General features: G+C 39.0%; 9 protein-coding genes across 9 annotated transcripts; all 9 read left to right on the top strand.

Annotated features, from left to right (window-relative positions):
- Positions 1-98: 98 nt before the first annotated feature.
- Positions 99-2,261, top strand: LSM04_007666 (uncharacterized protein; the record flags this gene model as incomplete). The annotated part of the gene is made up of 1 exon (XM_067331335.1): positions 99-2,261. One exon carries the CDS (start codon positions 99-101, stop codon positions 2,259-2,261), a length of 2,163 nt encoding a protein of 720 aa, XP_067192225.1.
- Positions 2,262-3,042: 781 nt separating this feature from the next.
- LSM04_004450 (uncharacterized protein) lies at positions 3,043-3,579 on the top strand (the record flags this gene model as incomplete). The annotated part of the gene is made up of 1 exon (XM_067331334.1): positions 3,043-3,579. The coding sequence occupies one exon, from the start codon at positions 3,043-3,045 to the stop codon at positions 3,577-3,579; it is 537 nt and encodes a 178-aa protein (XP_067192151.1).
- Positions 3,580-4,117: 538 nt separating this feature from the next.
- On the top strand, positions 4,118-5,122 carry LSM04_000934 (Opioid growth factor receptor (OGFr) conserved domain; the record flags this gene model as incomplete). Its single annotated transcript, XM_067331333.1, has 1 exon — positions 4,118-5,122. The coding sequence occupies one exon, from the start codon at positions 4,118-4,120 to the stop codon at positions 5,120-5,122; it is 1,005 nt and encodes a 334-aa protein (XP_067192071.1).
- Positions 5,123-6,199: 1,077 nt separating this feature from the next.
- On the top strand, positions 6,200-8,902 carry LSM04_003792 (Heat shock protein 70 family; the record flags this gene model as incomplete). Its single annotated transcript, XM_067331331.1, has 1 exon — positions 6,200-8,902. The coding sequence occupies one exon, from the start codon at positions 6,200-6,202 to the stop codon at positions 8,900-8,902; it is 2,703 nt and encodes a 900-aa protein (XP_067192137.1).
- A 308-nt stretch (positions 8,903-9,210) lies between these two features.
- Positions 9,211-9,663, top strand: LSM04_002542 (Ribosomal protein S9; the record flags this gene model as incomplete). Its single annotated transcript, XM_067331330.1, has 1 exon — positions 9,211-9,663. One exon carries the CDS (start codon positions 9,211-9,213, stop codon positions 9,661-9,663), a length of 453 nt encoding a protein of 150 aa, XP_067192110.1.
- A 287-nt stretch (positions 9,664-9,950) lies between these two features.
- LSM04_008650 (Ribosomal protein S9) lies at positions 9,951-10,403 on the top strand (the record flags this gene model as incomplete). Its single annotated transcript, XM_067331329.1, has 1 exon — positions 9,951-10,403. One exon carries the CDS (start codon positions 9,951-9,953, stop codon positions 10,401-10,403), a length of 453 nt encoding a protein of 150 aa, XP_067192249.1.
- Positions 10,404-10,787: 384 nt separating this feature from the next.
- On the top strand, positions 10,788-12,599 carry LSM04_007062 (FY-rich; the record flags this gene model as incomplete). The annotated part of the gene is made up of 1 exon (XM_067331328.1): positions 10,788-12,599. One exon carries the CDS (start codon positions 10,788-10,790, stop codon positions 12,597-12,599), a length of 1,812 nt encoding a protein of 603 aa, XP_067192209.1.
- Positions 12,600-13,342: 743 nt separating this feature from the next.
- LSM04_007071 (Endonuclease/exonuclease/phosphatase) lies at positions 13,343-16,201 on the top strand (the record flags this gene model as incomplete). The annotated part of the gene is made up of 1 exon (XM_067331327.1): positions 13,343-16,201. The coding sequence occupies one exon, from the start codon at positions 13,343-13,345 to the stop codon at positions 16,199-16,201; it is 2,859 nt and encodes a 952-aa protein (XP_067192211.1).
- Positions 16,202-16,677: 476 nt separating this feature from the next.
- Positions 16,678-17,889, top strand: LSM04_000233 (uncharacterized protein; the record flags this gene model as incomplete). The annotated part of the gene is made up of 1 exon (XM_067331326.1): positions 16,678-17,889. One exon carries the CDS (start codon positions 16,678-16,680, stop codon positions 17,887-17,889), a length of 1,212 nt encoding a protein of 403 aa, XP_067192059.1.
- Between the last annotated feature and the right edge of the window lie 145 nt (positions 17,890-18,034).

Here is an 18,034-nt window from a genome sequence, read left to right as displayed (position 1 = left end):
ACTTGTCTCTCTTTCTCTCTTTCTCTCTTTATTTTTTTTTTCCATTTATCTTTTTAAATATTTCTGTATATGACGTGAAAGGAGTCATTACAGACCAAATGCTTCGTCGCCCCTTTATTGGTATAGGGGCTGTGGTTACTACTACTACTACTACTGCTACTACTAATATTACTACAACTACTTCTCCTCACAGATCACATGTGAACAATATTCTTATTTCCTCCATGTTTACATCGATATCATCATCATCATCATCTCTGTTATGTTCCACACGTAGTTTTGCACATCTCGTTCGTGAAGTGGATTCACGCGGATTTAATGGTGATATTCAAATGCTACGACACAAGAATGCCCCAGGTACGCAGCGATATGTCGCAGAGGCTTTAGCGTTTAAAAAAAATATTATCTTTTGCGGTGCTCATAATACTGGTAAGTTAACCATTCTTAAAGCTATTGGTGAGGAATGTGAAAGGAAGAAAAAAGTAGTTTACGTTTCAGCAGATGCCCAACGTGCTCGTCGTATGGATGGGTTTTTACTCTATCACTTTATTGGATTACGTTATATGGGGCGTGAGGAACTTCCATCGCGAGATCAATTAGATGGTACATTAGAACGACACGCCCGCTTGTGCGAATCCACATATGCGGGTTGTGTTCCAAGTTTAAAAACAGCGGATGTGTTAATTCTCGACGCCGTGCATCTTATTGCCCCTACGGTTATATTATCTATGGATACTGTATGTAGAAAATTGCGTGGTAGACCGAAAGAGGCTTTTGGTGGACTTCGTGTATTTGCGGCGGCAGATTTCTGGCAGCTACCAGTACATCCTGGTAGTGATACAGGGGGTTATATTTATCAATTAGATAACTGGGATGAACTGTTTCCACAGCAGCGATTATTAGAAAAGATTCATGGACAGGCCCGTCGACTTACAACATTAGTGAATAAAGCATATTCCGGTACACTTACATCAACGGATATTGAAGAACTTGAAGCACGCTCTGCGGCTGGAAAAGCAGCTATGCAAAGTGGAAGCAAAGATTTAGATGAAGAAGAAGATGAAAATAATAATAATAATAATGAAAAGGATGAGTTTAGTATGAACGTAGAAAAAAATGAAAGAGGAGGTAGAACTAGAGGTAGTGAAGGAGAGGGTAGTAGTATTTATAATAATAATAATAATAATAATAATAATAATAATAATAATAATGAGTTATTGCCTCCTGAGTCCCTTATCTCTAATGTTGAGGCTGTAATGAAGTTTACTTCACGTTTTCCTAAACAGCCTGCTATTCGAGTACTACCACCTCGTTTTCGCACATTAAAACGTACAGAAATAGGAAATTATATTGTGACAATGCTTCTACAAAGTAGTTTACCACAGTCTTTTTCTCTTGTTGATTCATTAAATCTTGAGGTTGGAGCTTCTGTACACCTTTTATTAGATGCTCCAGATTCTTTTGGAGTTCCTGCAGGAACTATTGGTGAAGTATTACAAGTAAAAGAACACATACTTGTTGTTCATTTCCCTTCTATACATCGTACCGTGGATATACCACGTATTCGTGTTAGTGTATATCATCCATTTTATCCTGAAGTACGTTATGAGATCCAACAATTTCCTTTGTATCCACGACATTGTATTTCTCCTTTAAATATTATGACATATGGAAATACTTATAATGTTAAAATAGATTGTCATTGTCTTGCTGATACCAATGATTTAGGAAACATACTTGCAAGAATGCGTTCCTTTGACGACTTTACTATTCACAGAACTCAAGATTTTACTCGTTTAGATGGTATGGTACATGAACCAACGCGAATTTATTATCAACTTATAAGGAATAAACCACTTTCTTCCGCACCACAACAATGGTGTCGTAATTGTAAGTCTTATATCCCAACTCCATCCTTTTACGAACACTGGGATCGTTGTATTCGCGAAGTCCGCTGGTGTGGTGAGTGTAATACACGTATCCCATTAGAACGATTGGCTCCACATCAGGAAAAACATCAAATTGTACTTTGCATGGATTGCGGTAGAGCTGTGGAGTGGCGGCAGTGGGAGGGACATCGACTGACGTGTTCGGCGATGATGCGAGAGGTTTCACCGGAGAATGAATTCTTGCCACTTCGTACACGTCAATTGGCGTTGGAAATGGGTTTAGATAAGCGAGATCTGCATACGATGCGGAACTTTAGTCGAACGATGCTGCCCAAGTCAAGGAAACAGTTTAATGGAGGTGGCATACGTTGAGAAGGATACATAAAAGACTAAAAAAGAAAGTGGAAGAAGAGAGAAGCGAAGGTAAAAGAAGAAAGGAAAAAAAAAAAAATGCGTAGTGGTTTGAAATGATTGAAGAAAACATGAAAAGGAGTAAAATATGCACACTCTCTTTGTTTGTTTGGTTTTTTTGTTGTTGTTTTGCTGTTCACATGACAAGAGTATCTTACAGTAGTTGTTTACTAAAAGGTATTTTTTTTTTGTTTCTTTTTATATTATTATTATTATTATTATTATTATTATTATTATTATTATTATTATTATTATTATTATTTATTGCGTTTTATACATGCGTATTTTGAGGGTTTTGTACTACAGAACAGAATTCTTGTTTTTATTTTTCTTTATTCACCTTGTTATATAAAGTGTTCTGTGTAGGCGATGATCAAAATATGCAGTTCTCTTTTTTTTAATTCTGGAAAAAAAGGTATAGACTATTTATTTCCTTTTCTTTTTTTCTAGTTGAAGTAGACTCCTTATTGCTGCAAAGAGCAGCTCTGGGAGTTTTTTTTATTTATCTTCATCCCTCACTTTTTCGTTTTCTTTACTTTCTCTTTCTGTGTGTGAGAGAGAAACTAAAGTAAAAAAAGAAAAAGAAATAAATAAGAAAAGGAGAGAATACTTCCGTGATTTTATTATTATTATTATTATTATTATTATTATTATTATTATTATTATTATTATTATTATTATTATTATTATTATTATTATTATTATTATTATTATTATTATTATTATTATTAGTGTGTATATAATGCCCCAACGACTCTGGAGTAATAGCCGGCCGCTCTCCTCACCCGAGAGATGGCGTCCTTTTTTATCTTCCGAGTTAAAAGATTATCTCGATCGTTATTGGGCCGTTATGTTTACGGTCGGTGCACGTCCTATTGAGACTGGGCATATGCGGCACTACGCCTCATGGTACTGTACACGTATGAAGGTCGTACAATTAGATCATCACATTTACGCAGATGCACTTCGTCATCAGTTAATTAAAGTAAGTCAGACACCTGATTTACCGCTCCTTTTTGTGAATAAGAAACTTATAGGTACACTGTACGATGTACAAGAATTGGAAAAGCGAAAGAAACTGAAAGATGTTTTTCATTTTGGATTTGAATGGAAAGTAGGGGATATTGGTATTGGCATTGGAGAGAATGGAGCCACAGGAGTTCTACCGGCGCCATATGGAGATACGGAGTTATATCGTGCTCGATACCGTGGACCACCTGTGGCTCGTCCTGTGGTGTCTCTTCCATCGTTTCATCCCTTTGCTCCTCGATCAGATTGAATGAATGAATAAAATGAGATGTGGTTCTTTTCTTTTTCTTTTGCTTGTTTGTTTTCTCGGTTTCTCTTTATTGTTGAATATATAAGTGTTTATATTTCTCTGCGTTTGTGTTTGCGGTTGGGGGCGTGATGGAAGTTTTTCTACCTCGGTGTTAATTGTAACAGGCGAGAAGACGAATAGGTCTAGAGAGTTACTAAGAGAAAAAGAGTAAGAAAAAGAAAAAAGAAAAATAAAGATATCATCTTCGTTGTGAATCCTAAATTAAAGACGCATCTATTTATGTGTCTCTTCACTTTTTGCAGTGCCTTCATTTCTTTGTTGTTGTTGTTGTTTTATCTCTGTTTCGTTATTTATTTCCCTATCCCATCAACTATTCTTTCTCTGAATGAAAAAAAAAAAAAAAATGAAACCTGAAATTATGGGATAATATATGTGTTTTTTTTTTGTTTCTTCTGTTCAAATTATCAAATATTATATCAGAAGAGACTAGTTTATAGTGGTGTGTGTGTGTACAGAATCAATAAAAAAAATCAATATAATGGAGTGCAGTGAAGTGACACCAGAGTCGGTGTTAATAGATACTGAAGATATGGAAACACTACTCACAGCACTACGTGCAAAGGCCGATGAGGCTATTAATACTGGAGTATCTGAACAACAGGATGAACATCCTTCCGTATCTTTCTACCGTGGAAATCGTCCTGTTAAGATAAAAATTCCACCACGGGCGGGGAATTCTCAATTAGAAAACGAGAAAGATAATGATAATAATGATAACGATAATTGTACATCTTGTTGTTGTTTACATGTAATTGGTTTACATCAGGCATTATTACCACCGTGTCAAGGAAGGACATACTTCACAGAGGAAGAACGTTCGGCACGGTTGTCAAGTACAGACGGATTGGAATTATTACGTCTGAATTGGGAATTACTCTTATGGCTTCTCATGCCCTCTGTGCGAACTGGTTTTTTACCCAACAAAGGAGAAATGTATAATAAAGAAAAAGAAGAGAAGGAGAAGAAGGAGACATCTACTCCCATCTCTTCTTTACAAGAGTTACAAATACCATTAACGTGGAATGACTACACACAACTTCGACAACCCGGTATGATGGACCGCGTACATTACAGTTATGTTGTATTTATTCGCTTTTATGGATGGCGTATTCACGATGAGGAAAGTGGAGTATTAGACCGTCATCAGAATTGGAGAATGCGGTATAAAACCCTTTTACAAAATTGTAAAATGAATAATAAAGAAGAGGAAAAAAGTGTGTGTTGTGGATTAGGAAACTGTTGTTTCTATAGTGCATTGACTCGTATTCTTCGTGTCTTGTTAGATTTGTGTTTCACACACTATGCTATTAATCTTGTAGCGTTTATTCTTGAGGAAATGAATAAAGGAAGATTACTTACGCTTCAATCAAGCCTTGAGACTTGTTGGCTTCCTCAAATTATTCAATCTAAACAAGTGCCTCTATCGGAGAAGGATCGTTTGCGACGTCAATTGTACCGTCTTACACACAGCGATTCAGACTAAATAAGAGGAATAAGAAGAAGAATCATTTATTCTTCTTTTTGCTGTTTCCTTTGTTTTTTTTTATTTCCATGTCGTGATTAAAAGTGATCTCGGTTAATATTGGATTGTTATTGTTGTTATTGTTGTTGTTGTTGTTGTTGTTGTTGCTGTAATGAGAAACTGTAAATTCTGAAGTGAATATGTTTGAGTGTTTAGTACAATCATGAGAAATAGACGACATTACCCTATACGTTATGACGTTTTATATGTTTTCTTTTTCTTTATTATTATTAATGGTTATTATTTTTTATTTATTTCCTTCCTTATATGTAAAGTATAGAATTATTCACATTAGGTGTAAATGGATTACCAATTTCTATTGGATTCTGACTTTGTATTTCCCATGGCGAGTTTATTAATAGCCGCCGCAGTGACGTATAAAGCCGGTCCATTCATTTCACGTCTTCTTCCACCACTACCACCACCGGAATTGAATAATAAGAGCGAGGATAAGCCATCCCGTGAGACACATGTAAAGGGTGACTGAGAAGTATAGGAATGGGAGAAATCGCCCTACACTTTTTTTCTTTCCTTGATTCTAGCATTCACACATACATACTATACACGTACAGTTTATTACTATTTTCCCTATTTGTGCAATATATATTGTGTAGTAATAACCTTCTCTTTGTTTTTTTTTGATTGCTGAATTGTTTGTTTGTTGGTTTTTCATGCCTGTGTCTGTGATGTTTGGAACTTTATATCAATATATAGATATATCTATGAATGTCTGTGTTTCTAATTGTTTTGCTTACTTCTCTTTCGTTCGTTCTCTCTCTCTCCCTCTCCACATGATACTCTTCCATCTTATTTCTTCTATATATTCACAAAAGACAGTAAAAACAAAAGAAACAAAAACAAAAGTCAGGGACTCAAGTCAATACAGTAAAACCAAAAAAGTCAAAGAAAAACGAACAAAACCCAAAAAGAGGAAGAAGGTTGAAAACGTTACAGAAACTTGCAATAACAAATATTGTGTCTCTCTACTACTTCTTTTTTTTTATTTTCCTCGGTCTTTGCCAATTCATTTTTTCCCATATGCGGTGCTCAACACTATTTTTCTCTTATCGAACATGTCTGTTATTACAACAATTGCCAATGCCAATGCCGCCTCCACGACCAGGTGTTACGGTTAATATGCAGAACGCAATGGAAATGGAGGCAAAGCGGCGAATGGAATTGGATGAATCCACACGAAGTCGTTTTGTGGTAGTAAAAGAAGAAACACGAAAACGTAGTGGTCGTGTTATTGGAATTGATTTAGGTACAACAAACAGTTGCATTTCATATATAGAGAATGAGACAAATAGACCAAAGATTATTCCTTCTCCAACTGGATCATGGGTATTTCCTACTGCTATTACGTTTGATAAAAATCATAAGGTCCGTTTATACGCAGAAGAGGCTCGTGCGTGTGTACGTACAAGTGCTAGTGCTACATTATGTAGTGGTAAACGTCTTATTGGTAGGGGTGTGGGGGAACTGGGACGTGTACAGTCACAACTACATAAAACCAATATGTTGACATTAAATGAAAAGGGTGAAATTGCGGTAGAAATTATGGGACGAACTTATACGGTTGTACATATTATTGCTATGTTTCTTAGGTATTTAAAACATGAAGCGGAAAAATTTTTAAAAGAACCTGTAGATGCTGTTGTTGTGAGTGTTCCTGCATTCTTTACACCACAGCAAAAAGTAGCCACAGAAGATGCTGCACTCGCCGCGGGTTTTGATGTTCTTGAAGTTATAGATGAACCTTCTGCTGCTTGTTTAACTCATACCGTATTAAGAGGTTCTACAAAAGAAAAAGAAAAAGAAAATTCTATACAAAAACGCATTATACGTTCATTGGTATTTGACCTTGGTGGTGGTACATTAGATTGTGCTATTATGGAACATGATCAACGTCGTGGGACATTTACACTTGTTGCTACTCATGGTGATCCACTTTTGGGCGGAAATGATTGGGATGCTGTACTTTCACAGCATTTTGCAGATCAATTTGAACGTAAATGGCGTGTACCTTTAGAAGATGCAGAGGGAAATGTGGGACAAGGAGTAGCAACATATCGTCAACTTCTTTTAGAAGCAGAAAAGGCAAAGATTCATTTTACACATTCAACGGATCCTTATTATGGTTATAATCGTGCTTTTCATTTTTCTGAAAAATTACGTGATATTATTCCATTAGAAGCTACATTAACTCTTGAAGAGTATGTTGAAATTACTCGTCCACTGCGAATACGTTGTATAGAATGTCTTAATAAACTATTTGAGCATACGAAATGTCAAGTAACCGATATCGATAATGTATTACTTGTAGGAGCCATGACACGTGATCCTCCAATACGACACTTATTAACAGAATACTTTGGTCGTCCTGTAGCTTCAGAGAATTCATGTCCGGCAGATTACGCAGTAGCAATCGGCGCAGCTATTCGTGGAGCAATGTTACAAGGTAAATTTAATGATTTATCAGCAAATACACGATTTGTTACGGGTACTGTACAATCTATGCGACATGGAAGTCCATTTCGTCGTTTGTGGAATCGTGTGGGTTCACTTTTTTGGCGTTCGGGGAATCCTAATGCGATTGGGCAACGATGGCGAGGACGAGCTAAAGGTCTTAGTGATGAAGAAATATCAAACTATGCAAAGGAGTTGGTGGAGTTTGAGGCTGCATGTGAACGACGTTTACTTTTAGAACGAGCTGAGAATGATGCTAATTTTGTTATGCGTCGGGTTACGACAGATGCTAATAAACGACAGGGAATGCAGGAGAAGCGAGTACGACAATTGAGTGAACAACTTAAGTTTTGGCAATATATGGTACATAATTTTCATGATCATGAAGAAGAACTTATGCGTACAGTCAAAGAGTTAGAACAGGCACTGGATGAGTTGGAGGGTTACGCAGAGGATAACACTTCTGTTTTGACAAGTGAAGGGACAGTGAACTTTGCGGAGGCGATACCCATCAATTATTGTGGTGATGCAGAAAACAGGACTAGCGATAGTACATCAACATCATCAGCCACCACAAACACAACACCTCCTCCTCCTCCATCTACTACTACTACTACTACTACTAATACTACTACTAATACCACTAGTACTAACGCTAATACTACTAGTAGTACTAATGCTGTGAAAGATGAGACAGTGCAGGGTAAGCAAGAGGGAGATAAGACAAAACCGAAGGGTCCTAAAATTATACGTCGACCAGTTCCACTTCCCAAGGCAAGCGCAGAAGCGCAAGAACTTGTTGAAGCGGGTCATCCTGTATTGCGCGGTGCGGATGTTAATATGACAGAAGCGACACGTAGTTCTTTCTTTGAAGCTCAAGTGGAAGAACGTGCATGGCGTGAACCACCAACACCACCTGGAGAACAAGGTTCATGGCAGGAAGTTAAACGGGCTGTAGAGGCAGGTGAGGCTGTCGGTAGTCCATTTACATCACAGGAGATGCAGAGACCCATGACATATGAGGAAATGTTGCAAGTACTTTATACTATAGCTCCTATTGATGATCCTGTTAGTGAGGAACATGCAAGAAAACGTGATTTAGCACTTCGACTACAAACCATGACGATTATTTCTGGTGCTGTAGATGTAGAGGAGTTGGAATCACGTTTGAATGAGGCCGCTATGGCAGAAAAACACTCACAGAGGACCCAGAAGAAAGCAGAAATGAATGCTGCAGCTAATGTTTCTGCAAGTCTCTTCAGGAGGGAATGATGCTGATGGGAATGTTAAGAGGATACTGCATACCTTTTTTTTTTTGAAATAAGACTTGCATTTTATCGTCACATTACAACGAGAAAACAGAAAGTATATATATAGTAGAAATAGGACCGAATTCTTTTATTCAATATACACGGATACGATATTTTCCTCTAACCCCTTCATTATTTTCACCAAGAAATGACTTTTTCTATCCCTCCTTTCTTTTCTCTCTCTCTCCTTTTCCCCCCACTATATATATATATATATATATATATATAATGTGTATTCATACTCATCTCTATACTAACAGGTTAGCCGCCATGTCAGCTGAAAAGAAGATCCACACCCTCAAGCAGGTGCAGACCTTCGGCAAGAAGAAGACGGCGATTGCCGTCGCCACGGTGACGAAGGCCTCGCAGTGCAACATCCGCGTGAACGGCGTCCCCGTCTCGCAGATTCTCCCAGAGACTCTCCGCACAAAGATCATGGAAGCCGTCAACGTCGTTGGCGCTCGTCACTTTGCACGTCTGCGCATTGATGTGACGGCCCGTGGTGGTGGTCAGGTCGCACAGGCGTATGCCACACGTCAGGCTATTGCGAAGGGCCTCGTCGCGTACTTCCAGAAGTACAGGAATGAGGTGGAGAAGGCTGCGGTGAAGGATAAGTACCTCGCATACGACAAGTTCCTCCTCATTGCCGATCCTCGCCGCTGCGAGCCAAAGAAGTGGGGCCGTCACTCTGCCCGCACCCGCTTCACGAAGTCGTACCGTTAATCGCCCTATTTGTATTGCAGCAACGGTAGGAGGAGGGAAACACTGCCTGTGTTGGTGGAAGTTAACAGAGTGTGCTACCCCTTTTTGTGAGTTGGCTTTCTTTTCATTTTTCTTCTTTTTTACTTTTCTTTTGCCATGGAATCCATTCTTTGGCTTTTTATATTCTTTTTTTTTTGATTAAACTCAAAAGAAAAGAAATCTCTGAATGTTCTTGTGGTGGTCTTCTATTTTATATTTTCTTTTTCCCAATTATCTTTTTTTTGCCCTTCACTAATGATAGCACTCCAATGCCCGCGGAAAAGAAGATCCACACCCTCAAGCAGGTGCAGACCTTCGGCAAGAAGAAGACGGCGATTGCCGTCGCCACGGTGACGAAGGCCTCGCAGTGCAACATCCGCGTGAACGGCGTCCCCGTCTCGCAGATTCTCCCAGAGACTCTCCGCACAAAGATCATGGAAGCCGTCAACGTCGTTGGCGCTCGTCACTTTGCACGTCTGCGCATTGATGTGACGGCCCGTGGTGGTGGTCAGGTCGCACAGGCGTATGCCACACGTCAGGCTATTGCGAAGGGCCTCGTCGCGTACTTCCAGAAGTACAGGAATGAGGTGGAGAAGGCTGCGGTGAAGGATAAGTACCTCGCATACGACAAGTTCCTCCTCATTGCCGATCCTCGCCGCTGCGAGCCAAAGAAGTGGGGCCGTCACTCTGCCCGCACCCGCTTCACGAAGTCGTACCGTTAATTCCAACAGCATTGCTTCTTGCATGAGTGCAGTGATTATTTATTTTTTGATTTCAGTTGTCATGAAATATTGACTAGGAAAAAAAGTGAAGAAGAGAAGGTGGTGGTACTGGTTTCCCTTGTGTGTTCTTTTATCTGTTTACTGAGTTTGGTTCACTGTATCTATTGTTTTGCTTATTGTTTTATATACTTTCTTTTTTTATTATTTTTTCTTTGCCTCTTTATGAAAAGCGTTACTGGAAGAACTTAAGAAAATAGACCAGTAAGGCACTTGACCTTTTGAACTGGAAAACACCATTCCTATTTATTTGTCTTTCCTTTAAGCACTATAATTGGTGTTACAGTGGGCTTAACAACCTATTTAATATTATAAACAGTGTTTATCATGTTGCGTGTTGTATCGTTTGGAGCGCTTGCCACTGACCCACGTTTCTTCAGGCAGAATGCAAAGGGAACGTTACCGTACCCCATTGGTTATACTATTGAGCGAAGTGTTTTTAACAATAGTGGTGGAAATGGTCGTAATCCGCGTACCAAAATCTTACTCCCAGGAGAAGAAGGAGCTAGTGAACATCTTTCCGAATTATACTACACTGCTTCGATAAGAAAAGGCCAAAATGGTGAGCCTCTTTTTGAAGTTAAACGTAGTGATAAACCAGAGGAGGTTCACAGTGGTGATAATCCTTCTACGCCATGGCGAATGGCGTTTGAAGCGGCGGAACGTGATTTTCCTGAACGATTAATGGAGTTGGTGAAAGAGAATCGTGATGAGGACGGTGCAATGCAGGTATATGGACAAAAATGGTTTGGATTGGCACTGGACTCCGTGGTAGCTGAATTACGAATTCTTCCAGGTGCTAAGACTATTTTCGGTAAAGTTGTGAATACCCGTAGTGTTTCTAAGGGAAAAAAAAAGCCAGAAGGAGGGAAAACTTTATTACCCGTTCCTGCTACAACCGAAAAAGCTGAAAAAGTTAGTCGAAAGAAAAAAACTGGGGAAGCTTCTCACCCAGATACTGTGGAGATTACAACAAAAACTCCTGATAAACCAATGCGTGGTAAAAAAAGAAAAAATAGCATTACCTCAGTAATGGAAGATGATGTACCATTAGCTGTTTTGGCAGCTGGAAGAGCTATTGGTGTAGTAAATCGATGCCCCAATTGTGGTCTCACATCTGTGTTTTGCCCATTAACGGGTGAACGACATGCAATTGACGGTGAAGTTCCCCAAACCTCAACTGTACCAGGAAAGAAAACCCGACGAAAAGAAAAAGATGCCACAACTTCAAAAGATGGGGATAAGGTACAACAACAATTTTCACGAAAGCGCGAACGCGTTGATGATACGACCAAAGGTGGCACTAGTACAACTGTTGCATCTGGGGATTTAACTGGTAAGTCGGTAACTCGTCGAAAAACTTCCAAGAGTAGTGGTGAGGGCCAATCTACTAGTACTGCTACTACTACTACTAACCAACCTAAGAAACGAAAGATAAAGTTAGAGGCAGGCAAACCAGCAGCAGTATCTACAGATCCCGATGATGTGCCATTGATAGTACGTCTTATGGAAAGAAATGCAAAGGCAATGGCAGAAGCATCTAAACCACCACCACCACCACCACCAGCTTCCTTATGGAGACCACCACTTGCGGCATCGGAATCTAATAAAGCTTTACAAGTTCTTCAACGTGTGATTCGTGGAGAAAAGACGGCTCATGTTCCTTTTGCTTCTATGCTTCACCTTCCACAAGTAGCTGTAGCAAAGACGTCTGTTGTGAAAAAGAAAAATAAAAAAAATAATGCTGATCCTTTTGGAGATTTACTTGAAGGAGATGCTGGAAATGATATGGGTGAAGATGTTGCAGCAGCAGGAGCAGGAGCAGGAGAAGGTGGTAGTAGTAGTGGTACTGTGAGTAAACAGGGCAAAAATAAGAAATCCGATGATGAAAAGGTACGACATCCACTAGATATCACAGATGTGGTTACTAGTATATCAGGAAAACGCTACGTAAAGTTTATGCAGTTATATACAAGTGAAAGGGTAAAAATTGATCTGTTAAAGAAGGCTAATGATGTTCCTGCGGTACCAAGAACCCGTGGCGCCATGAAGACCACAGAAACAGGTGAAGAAATGGATTCTTCCAATTTGCCCTCTGCTCCTCCACCAGCAGAGATGGAGAGCGTTAAAAAAGAATAGATGCTACAGTGATAGCAAAAAAAAAAGAAATATATTCAAACATATACAGATACACAGAAAATCGAGAAGAAAAAAACACAATATAAAAGAAGAACTCATTGTAGAGGGAAGGAGAAAGGGGTGAAAGAGTATGAAAAATCAGATTATAATGATAATGACGATATGAGGTTTTTTTTTCTCTGTTGGGATGTTTGACATCCAAATGAAGTGGTTTGCATCTCGGTCTTCTCCTGTTCATCTTGCTGTGTAGCAATTGGTTATCTTATTATAAAAATCACTATTATTGCCTTTTTACTGTCATCTGTTATTTTGAGGAGAATAAAGAAAGATGACGTTTATATATATATATATATGGCTTGTGTGTGTATTATCTCTTTGATGTTCATTTTGTTCTCGCCATTGTTGCCTTTTTTTTGTTCTTTCACTTTTTTCTCTTTATGTTCCTTTTGGACGGAAAGTGACAGAGACGGTGTTTTTCTGTTGGTTTTTGTTTGTTTGTGTGCAGGTGCGTTTCTGTCTTGACGTGTTAGTCGCATTTCCCTTTAAAAAAACATAAAAGGAAAAAGAGACGACAAAAGGCAATAGCAATAACCAGAATACTAATCAAACAAGAGATCAAGGAACAAACAAAAAAAAAAAAAAAAACCACAAACAAAGGACGATTACAGAAACTATTTTTTGTATACTTGGACTCTCTCTTTTCTCACATACACATATATCTGTATTTATATATCTCTATTCCCATGACACTCACAAAAACACCATACCGCCTAGCTGTAACGACATATCGCCAATCAAAGATTAATGACCGTTTTCAACTGTTGATTACAAAGAAAGAAGTAGACTGTGATTACGTTGGCGTGGATGCCACCGCACTTGTGGCAACAGGACTGCGACTCGCCAAAAATGTTACATCTGAGCAAAGACGACACAAGGAGGTAGCACGTCATGTCTCACAGTCTTTACAGCAATTACTAAAAAAAGTACGTTGTAAGAAATCACTTCTTATCGCAATGGACGGTGCTGAGACTTTAATGAAAGCTGAACACACAAGAAGTAGTAGTGTTACACGTAAAATTGAAAGTCGTCTAATGCGACTTCCTGGTACACCACTTATGCAGGCTGTAGAAGAGCGTTTAGTGCGTATGATGCCAGATAGACAAATTCTTCCATCTGAAGTGGTGTTTTCAGGTACATGTGTGCAAGGTTGTGTGGAACAGAAAATGTCTGCATGGGCACTAGATTTGGCTTCTCGTGATTCATTTAGTGGTAGTACAGATTCACTTTGTTTAATTGGGGCATCTGAATTATATTTAAATGTTATGGCACTATCTCCTTTTTATAATGTGATGAGTGTTGTACAAAATAATGCAGATCTGCGTCAAATGCGTTTACAAGATATTCTTGAGTGGTTAGATCTTGATAAAAAAGCCAAAGAAGGAGAAAGTGTTACGATTGCAAAGATGCGAACCGATATTCTTTTTCTTTTTATTCTTGCAAATGGGGCTTCTGTAACAGAATTACATCCTATTCCAACGCTTGGATTTAGTGAATTGGTTGACCGCTATTTAAAGAACTTTATGGAAACCACATCTGATATTACATCCACCGAAGTAGGAGGAGGAGGAGGTGTATCTCCACAAACAGGAACTCCAAAAGAAGAATTATTTCTATTTGAAGATATGCCTGGTAATACACTACGTTTAAATATTCCTCTTCTCTGTCGTATCATACAACTGGTTGCACGAAAGGAAGTTCCACCACGGGTAGATATCGCATCTGAGGCGTATTTAGAAATCGCTTTACAAACACACGCCATGTTATGTCTAGGTGAGGCACCGGAGTTTAATTATCTTCCATCAATGCAAACAACACAAGCGGGATCTTCTGTTCTGGGCATTATACCGTTTGCAGCACATCTTGCTGCGATGAGTAGTACTGAACCGCATCGGACAGCACGGCGTACACCACCACGTGTAAAGCAGTTAACTACATCTACAAATGAAAAAGAAAAAGAGGAAAAAGAAACATTTACACTATCAGAATCTAAAGCAGAATTAGGAATATCCAAACGAAAGGTCATCTCAGGAGAAGTTCAACCATTAACGGCAGCAGAATATACTATTTTATGTCAATCATTGCCGGCTTCTGTAGAGACATTGATTCAACATTACGTTGGGGTAGCACCTAAACCAGAAGTTGGTAAGATGATTACTTCATCAGATACAACAGGTGCCCATCAGATGATTCGAGAAGTTTTATCATATGCTAATCCTCTTAAACCCCATAAGTGTTTATGTCTATCCCCTTCCTACTGTTGGTTACAAAATGAAAAAACACAATTATGGCGCTTTGAGTATGTTGATATAGGAATTAAAAGTCATCAAATGGAAACACGTCGTCATTTAAATGCTGTGAAGGGTGTAACATTAGAAGTAAACATGTCTCGTGATGGACCATCGTATTTTGTAACTTCAACTTCTTCATGGGAACCCATTATAAACTTTCCGTGTGGAGCAGAAGAAGAAAAACATGAGTCTAAACAGAAAGAAACATCCACATTCATAGAAGAAGGAGTAAAAGATACGGAAGAGTCATCTAAATCTATAAAGGCTGAGGATGATACAAAGAAGAAGGATAAGGAAAAGACGACAGTAGAAACAGTATATAAAACGAAAGATAAGGAATCATCAGAGAGTCATTCAACCGAATCTCAGACAATAAAGACCAAAACGATGACTGATAAAAATGTATCCTCTAAACAATCAACATTAAAATTACTTACATGGAATGTTATGTTTGATCGATATAGTGGTAAACCTACACCATTAGGAATGCCAGGTATTGATTGGTGTTCCCCTAAACGATATCCGGTACTTGCAAAAATAATTCAACAAGAAGATGCAGATGTTGTAGGAATGCAAGAAGTAGAACCTGTTTTTTGGAATTTTCTTTCTAAACAATCATGGGTACGAGAAAATTACTTCTTTTCATGTGGTTATGCAAGTCCAGCTATTACACCTTGGGGTGTACTCATGCTAGTTCATCGTCGACGACTTTCTGTACAAAATATTACATATCTTAATGTTCCTGCATGGACCAATCATGTCTCACTTATGCCAGTTGTAACGCTTGAAATGCCACATGGTTCTGTACACGTTGCCGCCGCACATCTTCTTGCCCCATACACAAAATCACACGAAACAGCACGTACTTCACAAGATGGTGCATTACGACATCACATGACAAAAACATTAAGTGGTGATGTTGTGACTATGGGTGATTTTAATGATTGGCCTACAAGTGAGTTTCATATGCCATCAGAATCGCAGTATGTGGATTGTTGGCCCTTGCTTCATCCAGGTAATCCTGGTAAAACAATGGATGAGACGAATACGTTTTGTAAACTTAAGGTGGAAGAGATGTTTTTTGGACGATCTGATAAAGTGTTTTTGCGCAGTCGACGTCTTGTGCCAGTGGAGGCGCACCTCGTCGGTACTAAAAGTGTAAATGATGAGAATGGCAATAATGAGGCACCCGCCTACTTGTTTCCCTCGGATCACTATGGTGTGAGTATGACGTTTAAGTTGAAACAGCGGTAATAAAAAAAAAAAAAAACAGAAGCGTGTTTTTGCTTGTTTGTTATTATTGTTGTTATTGTTGTTGAAAACGTGGACATAGTTCAATGTGAATATGTCTGCGTTGCATTTCCTCTTTTACAAGCCGTTGTGTAATTCCCGTTTTTAAATGTGTATATACACATGTCAAGAAAAATTGCTTCGTTTTATAGTGTTTTTTTTTTTGTTTTGTTTTCTTCTTCTGTGTCTGTGGGTTGTTTGTTATTTTGAATTACTTTTACTTCCAATTCTCCTAATTTATTATTTTATTATTTTTCTTTTTTTTTCTTTTTCCTTTTATTGGTTATATACCCTAAGGGAGTCTCTTGTGGGCGTTGAATCGCACACGTCGTCATAGCACGAGAGGAAATTAAAAAAAAGTTTTATTTATTTTTCCATTTTCCTCCATTTCGTAGTTACAACAACAACAAATAGAAATAATAATAATAATAATAATAATAATGGTACACCGTCGTGTAGTTCAGACGGTACTGCACAATAAATTCAATATTAGTAGTCATGCGTATGTGTCTTACACGCGTCTTTTCACATCCTGCACTGCAACGACACAATTCAGCAGAAGAGCTTTCTCTGCATGTATTTATTTACACCCCATGCGTGGATTTAGTACTCTGGGGAATAATACTGGTACGAACGATGAGGAATATGTCTTTGACGCCTCCCTTTCCGTACAAAAAGAAGCGGCTTTACAAACCGCGAAGAAGACACTTGATGTGATTATACGTGAATTACTACCAGAGAATGCCCCTGCAGAGGCATTGCAAAAGGTGCGGGTGTATCTTCAACAACACCCAATCGATACTCTCATCACGCAGCCAAAAGTGCAGATCACACACGTAGAGGATCCAGAGTCTGGGGCAGAAACAAAAATATCACTTAGTCCATGTGAATTGGCAGAGGCATTAGAACAGGCAAAGGAGCGATCAATGAATCTTGTACAAATGGGAACACGTGGGGATATTGCGTACTGCCGTATTCGCAATGAAACACCACGTATATTAGGTCTTGTTAGTGAAGAGTTAGAGGCACTACGTCAACAACAGGAACAACAACAACAAACCTCAACAAGAGGTTCAGGACGTAATAGAGATAATAGTACGAGCGAACTCATTGAACATGCTTTTCGTGATGTCGTGGATGCCCACTTTGTGGGATGGCGTAGTCAAAAGATTGTGCAGGATCTCCGCCGTCGTCATTTGGTGCGATTGTCTATTAAAGAGTTCCAATCACCCGATACAGCAATTGCAAAGTTAAGAGAAATGTGCGATGCGGTACGGCGAAATGCTGAAGCGGCCGGTGTTGCCCATCACTACACCAGTCTTGTAGCAACAGACCGTGAAGTCTCTATTACACTCGCACCATCCATTCAATCACCATCAACGGCTAAATTGCCAACTTCATCATCATCATCAAAGAGTTCTTCTTCTTCAAAGAATTCATCATCAGCATCATCATCACCATCTTCACAGTCGTCATCAACGATTGTGCGACATCCGAATGAGCGGGAGTGGACGCAGGCGTCGGCCCGTATGTTAGCGGCGTGTCGTAAAAGTGGACGTTATGGCACTTATGTGCGTAATGCCGCACTGAAGCCACGCTCACTCGGACAGACACTCTTCCGTGTGGATAAGTATGGCAGGAAGATGGAATGAGGAGGAGAATTGAGGTGATATATTGTGGATATTCTGAGTGTGTGTGTTTTTTTTTCTTACAGAATGGAAGTATATACCTGTTTTGGCAATTGGTTGTGAAGATTGTCATTAGCTGTGATGACAGTGAGAAGAGTGAGACAAAAAA

Source organism: Trypanosoma melophagium, assembly GCF_022059095.1.
Source record: "Trypanosoma melophagium isolate St. Kilda chromosome Unknown ctg20segment0, whole genome shotgun sequence".
NCBI classification, from domain to species: domain Eukaryota; phylum Euglenozoa; class Kinetoplastea; order Trypanosomatida; family Trypanosomatidae; genus Trypanosoma; species Trypanosoma melophagium.
This window is presented reverse-complemented; position numbering and strand designations above follow the sequence as displayed.